The sequence below is a fragment of the Eubalaena glacialis genome, chromosome 8 (genome assembly GCF_028564815.1).
Source record: "Eubalaena glacialis isolate mEubGla1 chromosome 8, mEubGla1.1.hap2.+ XY, whole genome shotgun sequence".
NCBI classification, from domain to species: Eukaryota; Metazoa; Chordata; class Mammalia; order Artiodactyla; family Balaenidae; genus Eubalaena; species Eubalaena glacialis.
In genome coordinates, this window is record NC_083723.1 from 46,312,447 (window position 1) to 46,326,361 (window position 13,915).

The window sequence follows — 13,915 nt, forward strand, 5'->3', positions numbered from 1 at the left end:
TACCACCCTTGGAACTCAGATCCCAAAATGATCCTAATATGCAGTCAATGTTGGAAATTATTGCCCTTGTGTATGTCTGATAAGAAAGAGAATAAAGCCAGAGGGAGAAAAAAAGATACTGGGCTGTAGACCCATCTCTAAAAGTGAGTGGTGAACTGGAGCTTGATTCTTAATAGTTTTATCTAGAATGAATAAGTAAATTAGCATCTGGGGAACAATAGTAGGTATTCCAGAATTTGGCAGTGCTTGGGACCAGGAATATAACAAGAGTTGGTCTGCCGACAGTTGGGAATAGAACTACAGGTCCAGGGTCAGGATGCAGTACCTTTAGGGTAAGGCAGTTTATGAAGTCCAGGCACATGAATGGACCCCAAACAAGTAGGTTTGTTTTCTAGGCAGAAAATTTGGAAAAAGCCAGTGAGTGTTAGAGAAAAGCTTTGTCTATGTGGGCACCATTGGCTCATAGCAAGTAGCAATAATTCCAACCCCATTAGCTGGTTGATGCCAGTTATAAATGTTTTGTCAGACTTAATTAGAATAAGTTTTGAAAATAAGTTATGCTTAAACGTGTAAGATATAAGCTTCTAACTGGTGACCAGAGGGCATGGAAGAGTCAAGGATAAACTGAAATGCCCCAAGTTATAATGAATGAGGAAAAGTTTTGATTTGGTTCATCATTTGTAACATAAGCTATTGACATAAACCAAGAATTTGTATTTAATTAAGATTGTTTCATAACTAGATTAAGTATTCTACTTTACGAAGAGTGTCAAAATCTACTATAAATATAAGGTAACAAATGTTCATGGAATCCCAGCTATAGCAACAGCCATTTTTCATCCTTTCCTCAGTCAGTACAGTTATTTCAGCTTTTTATAGAAAAAAATGAATTGAAAGACCATTTGGCTTTGCTGACATGATCAGTTGCAAAACTATTGGAAAGTTAAATATCAAATTATTATTTAGAGGACAAGAAGATATTGATGTTACTGTATAGTTCATGTAATTATCTCACACATTCAGGAGAGATTAAGATTTCTAAAACTGTATTCTAGTTAGAACACCTAAAAGCTTTTCTTTAAAAAAAATACCTTAGGGAAAATAAAACTAAAGGCATCCAAGATATTTTTAAATTGTCATTGTGCATTCAACTTAAAATACAGTTTAAGACATGAGGATGATGAGACGATTACATAGTGATTCAAAACAAAATATTTGGAGGAATCAGGCTCCCTGACTTCAGACTATACTACAAAGCTACAGTAATCAAGACAGTATGGTACTGGCACAAAAACAGAAATATAGATCAGTGGAACAGGATAGAAAGCCCAGAGATAAACCCACACACATATGGTCACCTTATCTTTGATAAAGGAGGCAAGCATATACAGTGGAGAAAAGACAGCCTCTTCAATAAGTGGTGCTGGGAAAACTGGACAGGTACATGTAAAAGTATGAAATTAGAACACTCTCTAACACCATACACAAAAATAAGCTCAAAATAGATTAAATACCTAAATGTAAGGCTGGACACTATCAAACTCTTAGAGGAAAACATAGGCACAACACTCTATGACATAAATCACAGCAAGATCCTTTTTGACCCAGGTCCTAGAGAAATGGAAATAAAAACACAAATAAACAAATGGGACCTAATGAAACTTAAAAGCTTTTGCACAGCAAAGGAAACCATAAACAAGACCAAAAGACAACCCTCAGAATGGGAGAAAATATTTGCAAATGAAGCAACTGACAAAGGATTAATCTCCAAAATTTACAAGCAGCTCATGCAGCTCAGTAACAAAAAAAAACACAACCCAATCCAAAAATGGGCACAAGACCTAAATAGACATTTCACCAAAGAAGATATACAGATTGCCAACAAACACACAAAAGAATGCTCAACATCATTAATCATTAGAGAAATGCAAATCAAAACTACAATGAGATATCATCTCACACCAGTCAGAATGGCCATCATCAAAAAATCTAGAAACAATAAATGCTGGAGAGGGTGTGGAGAAAAGGGAACACTCTTTCACTGTTGGTGGGAATGTAAATTGATACCGCCACTATGGAGAACGGTATGGAGGTTCCTTAAAAAACTAAAAATAGAACTACCATATGACCCAGCAATCCCACTACTTGGCATATGCCCTGAGAAAACCATAATTCAGAAAGAGTCATGTACCAAAATGTTCATTGCAGCTCTATTTACAATAGCCAGGACATGGAAGCAATCTAAGTGTCCATCATCAGATGAATGGATAAAGAAGGTGTGGCACATATATACAATGGAATATTACTCAGCCATAAAAAGAAACGAAATTGAGTTATTTGTAGTGAGGTGAATGGAGTTAGAGTCTGTCATACAGAGTGAAGTAAGTCAGAAAGAGAAAAACAAATACAGTATGCTAACACATATACATGGAATCTAAGGAAAAAAAAAAAAAGGTCATGAAGAACCTAGTGGTAAGACGGGAATAATGACACAGACCTACTAGAGAACGGACTTGAGGATATGGGGAGGGGGAAGGGTAAGCTGGGACAGAGCGAGACAGTGGCATGGACATATATACACTACAAAACGTAAAATAGATAGGTAGTGGGAAGCAGCCGCATAGCACAGGGAGATCAGCTCGGTGCTTTGTGACCACCTAGAGGGGTGGGATAAGGAGGGTGGGAGGGAGGGAGATGCAAGAGGGAAGAGATATTGGAACATATGTATATGTATAACTGATTCACTTTGTTATAAAGCAGAAGCTAACACACCATTGTAAAGCAATTATACTCCAGTAAAGATGTTTAAAAAAAAATACCTTTAGATGTCTGCATGCCCTTCAGGTTGACTATGAAGTCATCGGTCAAGGTAAATAATCAGGGTAATTCTTTCTTTTTTTCCAATTCAGTGCTGAGTACAAGAGAAGGACTAAATATGTTCAGAAAAGTCTTAATCCTGAGTGGAATCAAACAGTAATTTATAAAAGTATCTCCATGGAACAGGTATGCAATGATTATTTTCTATATGACAGATTCAGGCTAATATAAAAATAGTGATGACAGAATTATTGAAAGATTGTGATTCATATCAATTTTTCCATACAAACAAAAAAAATTAAGTAAAATACATGCAAGAAATATAGCCAGTAAAAGGAACTGGGTGCAGTTCGAAGGTACATTGAAAGAAAATGTGCACATTTTGACAAAACAGCTAAAAAATAAACAAAATGAGTAAGACTAGTGGGACATTTTCCCCTGATTATTTCAAAATTAAATATTTCAATAGACTGGGCTTTGTTTATCATATTTTGAGGGAAAATATTTTCCAACTAGCTGTATTTTGACTTTCATAAACAAAGAAGAAACAAGATTCAGATGCACTGAAATGAATTACCCCTCCTGGCAACAATTTAGGGAACATCTCTTTTCTAAATTGAGGCTTCCTACAGATCTGGCATTGTGCAACTAAACTGTACAGAAGAAAGCATGAAGAAGACTAGTGTAAAGGATTATCACAACAAATAGATGACTCTAAGCAAAGTTACATCAATGTGTTTCTGAAAATCTTCATGTCATAACTTTGTATCAATAATAGAAAACAACTGATGGTTTATAAAGATGAATTCAGAGAGAAAAGAATACAAATAGAATAGGAAGAAGACATCCATGAAAACAATGTACAGATGAGTTGTCTTTCAAAATGAGGTTTCTAATTTATCCTTTGGAAGATTTCTAATTTGACTATGAAATTGAAGCTGGATATAAATTGTGATCTGGGTTCTTGAATTTAAAATACGTTAAATTCACCTGCAGAAATAAGACAGTGATACTAATGTGTTTTGGCAATTTACTGAAAGGAAAAACTATAATCCAAATACCCTGAATAACCTAGACATTTTTGCAACCTATGAATTTCATGTATTTAAAGAGTATATATAGATTCTGCTTGGTACTTTTAATAATGGGCAGGGGTAGAATAACAGGAAATAAGTAAAAATCACCTTTTTTTTTGTAAAATGGTGAGGTATCTTATGATCAAATACTTGGTTGGACCACAAAATGATTGACAGTTTACATAATATTGAATGTAAGTGTACAGTTTTATATAAACTTAAAGTATTTTTACATAAGCGGAAAGAGTTCAAGGAATGAAAATATAAATGAGTCTATTATATGAGTATAATGAAAATTTATGATGAGAAATGAGGTTAATGACATTTTGATTTGAACTGTAGCTCAAGAAGAAAACACTGGAGGTGACAGTCTGGGATTATGATAGATTTTCTTCCAATGATTTTCTTGGTGAGGTGAGCCTATGGTTTCCTTTTTTTTATTTGCTTCATTATAAACCATCAATTAAATCTTTATGGAAAACATATTTCTTAAGTGTATAAGATAACTATTTCTGGATGAAATTCTTTGGTGGATAGAATTTATTTATGAATGACTCTTTGAATAGATGAATAGCAACTGAAGAAATAATTTTCACTTTACCACTTGTACTTTATAATTAATTTGCAAGATGAAATATTAATTGTTTTGATAGAAAGTTATATAATCATGCTGTGAATCCAAATGATTATGTAAAAGATTTGAGATAAATTTATTGTATTATAAAATGAGCTGGATTTTTTTCAAATGCATTTTCAGTTTAATTGCTATTCCTCATTGCACGTATGAATGACTTGATGTGACATTTTACATTCTTATTTCTTTTAAGTGTCCCACAAAACATCTCAAAATATTTTAAGAAGCAAAACTAGAAGTAGGAGAAAACAGTAAAAACAATTTTTATAAATTCACAAGGAATGTAACCTAATTATGAAATATGGCAGGATGGTCAGATTCTGTGATATCTTTCATCTATCATATTCCAAAAATACATATTTGGTTTAGTGATCTTTGCTTAAAGCTGAAGTTATGAATTAATGTTAAAAAAATAAATCTCCAAAAATATATAACACCTAGAAAATACAATATCCTTTTGATAGAGACAATAGAAAACAGTTGAGTAGTCTGGGTGACATGAGGCCTTGTTTGGTTCCTACACTCTATACCTCTTTCCCATCAAAACTAGATCATTTGAACTTCACCTGCAGGCTCCATGTGGTATAGCCACTTGGACTAATCTTGGTCTTAGACAGAACTACTCTAGAGTATGGTTATATCTGATTTATTGTCCTATTTCAAAAATCTGATTTATTGAAGTCCTTATAATTTATTGTTCACATGAACCTAAAACATATATCCATTGTGTGGTTTTATTTTTTAATATCTGCTCAAATTTAAGATGCCAACTACTGTAAAATGCACCATTGTTTATGTACCACTAAGAAAGAAAAAATATTGCCAATTAAACCATGACACAGCACTTTCTTATTGTAAACTGTTGGTAATATCTCTGTTTCAAATGTGAACTAAAGTATGTTTTAAAATAGAGGGAATAAGTTAGTAATTGAAAATTAGCCATTCTTTTTCATTTTGTCCCTCTTGTAACTAAAATCAAACAATCTGCAAAAAAAACACTAGCCCAGTTTAAGAATATCATGTGTCCATTTAACAAAAGAAGACTTTATTTCATAAAGAGATTGACTTGTGACTCTACCTTTTTGCATCATCTCCCAATAATTTAATTAATAGAGATGTCATACAGTTCGATTTAACCAAACGTTTATACAGCATCTGGTATGCACAAGACATTCTCAGTATCATGGGTGAAGAAAAATGAGGAAGACTTCATCATCTTAAAGGTTATACTATATCCTTTGACTTACGTCCTTGAATAAATTTCAGATCACAGAAACAAACAACAAGTGAATTACAGCTTAATCCATAAATTTTATTCACTTATTGCACTTGTTTTCAGGTATTGATTGATTAATCTAGCACATCTCACCTCGATAACATGCCTAGGTGGTATCCTCTCAAAGAACAGACTGAAAGCATTGATCATGGCAAGTCCCATTCCAGTCAAAGCAGCCAGCAGTCCCCAAAGCCGTCTGTCATCAAAAGCAGAAGCCATGGTATCTTCCCTGACCCATCCAAGGGTAAGAGATATTTCAAGTAGAAAAAGCTTTTGTCTGTTTATTCACTCAGTATCTTCTTGAATATGAGTGCCTGTATATTTAATATCTTTTGAAAGGTATTATATTGGGAAATATTTAATATAATATCATGCAAAGAGTAATGGATATGGAATCAGGAGAAAAGGGCTTTAGTCTCAGATCAGCCCATAATTAGGTTGATGCCTTTGTGATCTTCACCTCTCTGCTTCTCTGTTTTTCAACCTATAAAATGGAGGAGGTTGGGTTATATGAGCTACTGGGTCTTTTTCATCTCTCAAAATCTAGGTTAATATGATTTTATAAAATACTTTGGGGTATTTCATAAAGGAAACATAAAAATCCTCAACAGTTCATTGACTAGACATAATCATCATTACCATTTATGCATGTTTCTTCTGTTTAAATCCCTATTTTTTCATATGTATATTCTTACTCATAAATCATATATGTAATATATGAACATAAACAGTTTTGCATTCTGCTTTTTAATTATATCAAAAACATTTTCCTCATGTCATCAAAACAATTGGTATGCTGAAAATTACTTAAACCGTTCCTAAATGGTGCATTTAAACTAACTCTATGATATTTTTTAACTACTATTATTATTTTTAAATTGCAGCATCATACATTGTGTTTGGCAATATGCACAGCTTTCCCATTGGAATGAGCTTTTCCTTTGGGAGGTTCATTAACCAGTTATCCTACAACACAACAGTAATCTTCATCATAAAATGAGTTACTGCCTGTATGAGAGAACCATGTAGTATCTTTCCAGGATATGCTGAGCTATTTATAAGTATTAAATAAAAATTTTTATATTGGATCTGAGTATTCCTTCCTTTTCACCTCTTCTCAGGAAGTACAGCTAATTGAAAAGTGGTTCTTTGCAATTTGGATTGGAAATGCAAGTGTTCTAGGAGATGAAAAACTGAGGTCATGTCCAGGAGGCCACTGAGTTGATACAATAAACCACTGACTACAATAAGTGCTATAGATTACTTATGAGTTGTATAGATCATTTCTGGATTCCACTTAACCAGATCAACTCTTCACCAATTAACATTCTGGAAGATGATTGGTATAAAGACCTCTCTCTCTATGACTATCACAGTAAATGTGTGATCTTATATATACATTCTGTAAAATCACCTGAGATAATGATATAATACAGTCTCCACTTCCATGTATCCCAGTGACTCACACACCTTCCTCCAGGAATTTTACTTAAAACTCCTCCTGTGGCAGTGTCAGCCTATTGTTTCTTACCTGGTCCCTACCAGAATTAGCAGAGTTGCTTGGTGAAACTATAAGTTAATATATTCATTTATATGAGACTACTTGGAATGTATTCCTCTTCTCAACCCTCTCTTCTCAAGATTATCATCCTCTTGCCTTTCCTCCCAAATGTTGAATCGCATTGCTGTATGGTGAGCAGTTGCATAAACGCGCCAAAAAAGAAACAGAATTAACATAAATCTTAGACGGTTTCAAATTATGTGAGACCCAGCTTGACAGGAGGAACGCTGGAGCAACTTTAACTCATGTTTTACCCTTTTAACCAGACATGCAGGTTCCCACCATTGAGAAATCCCATAGTAGTCCCGGTAGCTCGAAATCCTCATCCGAAGGCCGCTCCTCATCTCCGCTCTCATGGACCATCTCGCAGTCAAAGCAAAACCAGCGTCACTCAGACCCACCTGGAAGATGCAGGGGCTGCTATAGCCGCTGCCGAAGCCGCCGTGCAACAACTCCGCCTTCAACCAAGTAAAAGACGCAAATAAATTCCTCAGCATGGCAGCTTAATGTTCATCTGTTGCCTTTCTTTCCTGCTGTCCTTCCCCATTTGCTTTGTTTTGTGCATTCCCTGCTCCCTCTGTTCTCTGTCCCTTTGTCTGTGTAGGAACAGTATCGATACATAAATATGCTCTCTCTCATTTAGTTCTTTTTTGTTTTAATTTACATAGAACGAAATAAAACTGGCTGTTTCTCCTTTGTCTCCACCATCCATCCAACCTGGCTCATAGTATTTGGTAGCTGTGTCTGTGATGCGTGCAGGCAAAACTATGTTGTGTATCCTTTTTGTGTGCACTTAAATATCCTTTAGAATACAGGAATTACAAGCACAAGTGGCTGCCGGTTTTCCAGGCATTACACCAAAAAAAGGCACACACATAAGCATTTTGAGCAGATTAGCAATGAGAGTCTCACCTCTGAAAAACACTAAAAAATTTTAGGCAGAAGAGTCATGTAACCAACAGTCAAGTTCTAGAACCTAGGGGAAATGGAAAAACCATTTACACTTAAAATTTTTAATAAATTATGCATGTGAAATAATGAAGCTTTCCGTGTGAGAAACTTTCTAGTCTTTTGGGAAAAAAAATCTGTAAAGAAAATAATGTTTCTCATATTCTCCAAAAAGTATGTAGTATTAATATATGTCTAAGCATATTCGATGAGGCCATGTTACCTCATTAAGGAGCACAGTTGGGTCCATTCTGTTGGATCACACTGTGTATATGATACAAGAGAATTTATAGGGTTATTCTTTTTTCAAACCATTGGAAATCCTTTGGAAGTTAAGATATCAAAGCATAACAATTCACCCATCTTAACTGCTGTAATTTCAATTGATAGAATTATATAAGAACTTAGTGAGTACAGAGACTTTAAAAATGTAGGGGCACTGTTACTTCCAAGAGGCATCAGCCAAACAACGGAGATAGATGAATGTTCTCCCCATCTCCCAAAGTCATCATTTCCAAAGAAACAGCCAGTTTTAACCCGCTTTAGTGCTGTGCATGTGGTGTCATTTTGGCATTTGAAAACACAACTTACTTCGATAGAGCAAAAGATCACTTCTGTTTGCATGAATAACATTCAAGCTGGTTCCATCTGAGGATACATGCTCTGGGTTTCCATTTCACCCACACTACCACAGCAGCACATAAAAGCGGTCAGTCTAATCATGCCAGGAAGCAGCACAGACACAGCATAGCAGGAGTCCTCCCCATTCAAAGAACTCAGTCTGATAATCTGCCTCCACCAGCTAATGGCAACCAAGACCAAAGCCAGCTAGCCCTCAGGAAGGTGATGTCTGATGGACCAGTCAAGCCAGAAGGAGGTGAGCAGAAAGGCACTATTCAAAGCACACAGCAAGAACATCCCCCAAATTTAAAGCCCTCATCTTTTAATTTTTAGAGATTGTCTGATAAAGTATGTTTATCCACTTTTTAATGTGCTTTTGCGGGCATGGCATTTCAGGACTTCATCATCACCATGTAAGTCCCAAGATCAGTCCCATAATATATTGGCTACAGTGATTTGTATTTTTCTACGCACTGGGCATCTTTTGACTTTTGTTGGGAAATAGATTAGGTTAGTAGCATGCGTTCCATTCTGCAATATGAATACTGTTAATCTGTTCAAGCATGACTATAAATATGTTTCACTGTGATAAAAGTTTAAACTGCTCACAATTCGAGTTAGCATACCAGTTGGAATGTAGATCAGTTTTTGTTGAATATTATTTCAAGTGTAACTTTTTAAAAAAAATTCAGTAGATTTTGGAAATTCTTAGAGGAAAGTAAAGGAAAAAATTGTTAATGCACTCATTCACCTTTACATGGTGAAAGTTCTTTCTTGATCCTACGAACACATTTTTTCCACTCATGTTTCTGTAGTTGTCAAGTGTATCATGTGTTGGGCATGTGAATATCCAAGTGCCTGTGTAATAAATAAATTATCTTTATTTCATTCATAAACCACTGGGTTCTGAGCCATTGTTATATGATACAGCTTAAAATGAGTGTGTCAGTTTTTGCTTTCTCATTTGATTCCTCGCAATAGAGAATTTAAAGTTGCTAGTTCGTTGCTAGTGCGAGCTATAATGATAGAATATTGAGTTGCAGGACAAAGTTTCATGTCGGAAGCATAAGATAGATGGGGAATTATACCAAGTAAAAGGACCAGAGCTTACATAAACGTAAATAAATAATGGGTTTGGGCTACCCTAGGCAATGCTTCCACTCTTCCTTTCTTGCACATGTGATCTACTTCACAATCTTCTCAGCTTTCTGGATAGACGAAGACAAATCCAATGAGTCTTGCTCCGGACAGGCACCTAGACTTGATTCCATGGCTTTGTTAGGAAGGAAAGCAAGTTAATATCTGTCCCTAACTTGACACCAACAATTTGTGGAATTTTCCCCAAGAAAGAATGCCACTCACTGCCAGTGACAGGGATCAAACCAGGGTGATTATAAAATTATCTTCATTGTAATTCAAATTTAGTTTTAATTTTAATTCAAAAACATATATCAAAGAAAGGATTAAAAAAAAACGATAGCAGTGTTTGCCCCCTTAAGTCCCTTCCAGCCCTAAAACACTTGATTCTATGATTCTATACTTTCCACAAAACTAAAATTAAGACTTGTACTTTCTTATTGCATTTCTCTGTATTCTCAGAAATTTTTAAAATTTAATATGCTTTTGTCCCAACTAATCAGATATTTAGGAGCAATGGAGGATGTATGTGGCAGTACAAAGGGCAAACCACTGTGATGTTCCTTGAAGTAGCAGGCAGTTAAGGAAACAGCTTAAATATTAAGATAATTGTGAATATGCATTTACTCAGCCCAGTTTATAGACTATCACCAAAGCAGTTTCCCTTTTCTAGTTAGCCTTACTAGTACTGTCCAAGAGTACTTAAAATTCCACCTCTCACCTTTTTTTCCATCAAATAAGTTCAGTTGATTTCTTACTTCATTTTCTTACTGCAAATATTTCATAATTGTAAATATCACAGTAGTCAAATGCTTCTCTTATTTCACTCTATTTTTAATTATCATGATTTAAGTATTCCTATGATACTTTGTCTGAGTTTTCCTAGGTGTGGGTCTTAAAATGTGCAGCAAAATGCATTTAACTCCCTTTCTTTGAATAATGCTCTAATGGATATTCTCATACATTTAGAATAGCTCTTCACATTGTGCAAAGTGTTTCATCACCCATTTTCTCATTTTGTCACACCTAGTGGATGAGGGATTCGTTGCAGATATTTTCATTTCTGTTTTCTGAGTGAGCCATCAGAGAGTCGGGGTGTGCGGGTGGCAGCATGACTGATGAAGAACACATAGCTGGAAATTGTCAGAATCGGCAATCTAACCCGTGTTTATGACTGCACCTAATAAGCCTTTGCTTTTTAAATACGTTAGCTCCTTTGAAATCAAACTCTCCTGATTTCACTAAAAACAATTGTCATTTACTAATTTGCTGTTTACACTCCAGTCCTTACAAATGATTAGAGGTTGCTAGAAATTATGGCGGAATACAATTTAGACTTGGTCTACCTACTTGATCCTCTTTTCTGAAGGCTGATAATTAAGCTGCCACAAACCAGGGGAGTAAAACCCTCCCACTGCACAAGCCGAGTGCAGCAGTAAGCAGGCTCTGTAGAGGAGGCTGTGTGTACATCTGCAGTCATTTCTATCAAGGGTGACGAAATTGTCCCTAAAGAGCTTTTCATATATATATATTTTTTCTTTTGGTGAGCTTTTCAGCAGATTTCTGCTTGAAGTAGCAGAAAATATGGGTCAGGGCTTCCCTGGTGGCGCAGTGGTTGAGAATCTGCCTGCCAATGCAGGGGACGCGGGTTCGAGCCCTGGTCTGGGAAGATCCACATGCCGCGGAGCAACTCGGCCCGTGAGCCACAATTACTGAGCCTGCGCGTCTGGAGCCTGTGCTCCACAACAAGAGAGGCCGCGATAGTGAGAGGCCTGCGCACCGCGATGAAGAGTGGCCCCCGCTTGCCACAACTAGAGAAAGCCCTCGCACAGAAACGAAGACTCAACACAGCCATACATACATACATACATAAAAAGAATGTAAGCAGACAAGAATAGCATTAAAAAAATAAAAAATAAAAAAAAATTAAAAAAAAAATTTAAAAAGAAAATATGGGTCAGGTAAGAATTATGGAGTAAGCCAGGAGGAACTTTTTCTCTCCCTCCAGGGTTTAGTTGCATGCTAGGAAACCTGAAGGACAGGATTTAGACAGATTGTGCCAGATCATCCTGATACCTAAACAACTCTCCGTTTGTATTTAGAAATCCCTGGAAATGTTTTTTTTCCAAGCCAGTTGGTTTGGTGGACTATAGGCCCAGCTGTTTTAGAAGGTAACGCCAACCAGGGAAAAGAGTTTCAAAATAGGTTGTTTTTTAAAACCATACCCAAACTAAAACAAATTGAAGTATTTTTAAAATCTTGAAAATTAATTTAGTTGCTATGGAATATATTACATTTTATATGTATATTAAGGGCATTTTTAAATTCCTGAGCTGTTTTTGTTTGATGCTGAGATTTTAGGTAAGCTTTAAGTTTAGAAACACTCATACAGGATGGATAGAAGTATCCCTCCACCCTGGGCAATAAGTTGAGAGCTTGGAGAGGTTAGTAAGAAGATGAATCATTGTCTGAGTTGTGTGAGGAAATATGACTGAAGGTCCCTTGTTGTGGCCGAATTGTAGGAAAAGGTCCTGAAGCTACTTCCACAGACCGCTGCTGGAAACTCCACTTTCCGTAAGGCTCCTTTGCGGCACCTGTCAAAGAAGAGTTTCCTCTCCATATTGCCGTGGTGAACTCTGACTAAGCCATCTCTCTGTGAGAGCTGCTGTCTTGGGCAAGTGGTATGGGTGGCTGGGTTGGGAAACAGGGCGGGCACTGGGAGTGGAGAGAAGTGATAGTTACAAAGGCAGTAGCTGATCAGTGGTCCATTCTCTTCTGACCGGAAGCAGACGGTCACTTTTGATCAGAAGGAATTTGGTGTTCTCTGTTTCTGGAAAGGAGAGGGTTCAAAAGGGAAAGAAATCAGAATGAGATCATTTGGAGGTGAAGTCTTCTGGAATGTGTGTAAGAGGTTAATAAAAACAGACTTAACATTCCTCATTTCAATGTGTTTGTGCAAAGAAAAGAAAGGCAGCAGAGAAAAGCTTTAAAAAGGAAACTTTGGATAGTTTAAAATAAAAAGAAAACAAGCTGTAATGATGCGAACACAGCAAATAGCCAGTAAAAATCTGAGAGAATCAAATTGGATTTCAGCTTTCAAAGTTTTCTGCCTATTTCTCTGAGGGCAAGGGTTGTATTTCTTTGTTGTCTGTGAAAATTAAAGTGTTCTTCTAAAGTTTTGGGTTTTTAAGAGTTTCCATATTTTCTTAGAAAGATTGGTTATGCTTTTTCTATAGTCATTTAACATTCATTGCCAGAAATATCTCTGCTGCACATGCAGAGGCACAGACAGTAAATATATAGCTCTGAACATATGATACTGTCTCTTGTTTATGCACCTTCCTTCCCAAAGGTGAATTCACTGACGTATCATCAATCGATACTTTTGTTCTTTTCTAGTAGTAGCCATGAGTGTGTCAAGCCTTCAACGTAAAGAAGTACTGGTTCATACTGAGGACTTCTATGTTCATTTCATCTGACATGAATAGCAGGACCAACTGGCCTATCTAAGTATCAAACTTGGCTTCAGTATTGCTGTGCCTTTGTCACGTGATCTAACTATGGGCCTATATGATTGAGCGGGACTATTAATACATGATCCGAGAAGAGAAAGGCCTCATTTTTAACATGTCAAAGTCCCTTAAATGCTATTTATGACATGTCTTTAACAAAGTTAAACTTACTTTTTGGATTGCAAATTATTTTATTTTAGGTGTAAACAAATTTATTTTCAAAATGTTAATTTATCAAATTACCAGCAGAGAGCAGGACCCAGAGCAAATGAGACAGGCAAGTAAATGCTGATGGAGGAAAGAAATGAGAAGCATGGAGCATGAGAAGGCTGA

At 36.1% G+C, this 13,915-nt stretch overlaps 1 protein-coding gene across 1 annotated transcript in view; it reads left to right on the plus strand.

Moving 5' to 3' along the window:
* LOC133096173 (protein piccolo-like) overlaps positions 1 to 9,531 on the plus strand; it is a 78,165-nt gene extending 68,634 nt beyond the window's left edge. The window contains exons 3-7 of the mRNA XM_061197658.1: positions 2,910 to 3,003; positions 4,236 to 4,307; positions 5,867 to 6,047; positions 7,631 to 7,832; positions 9,115 to 9,531. Coding sequence (XP_061053641.1) covers positions 5,952 to 6,047; positions 7,631 to 7,832; positions 9,115 to 9,266 — 450 coding nt within the window. The 5' untranslated portion in view covers positions 2,910 to 3,003; positions 4,236 to 4,307; positions 5,867 to 5,951 and the 3' untranslated portion in view covers positions 9,267 to 9,531. The remainder of the gene's footprint in view (positions 1 to 2,909; positions 3,004 to 4,235; positions 4,308 to 5,866; positions 6,048 to 7,630; positions 7,833 to 9,114) is intronic.
* Positions 9,532 to 13,915: the final 4,384 nt, after the last annotated feature.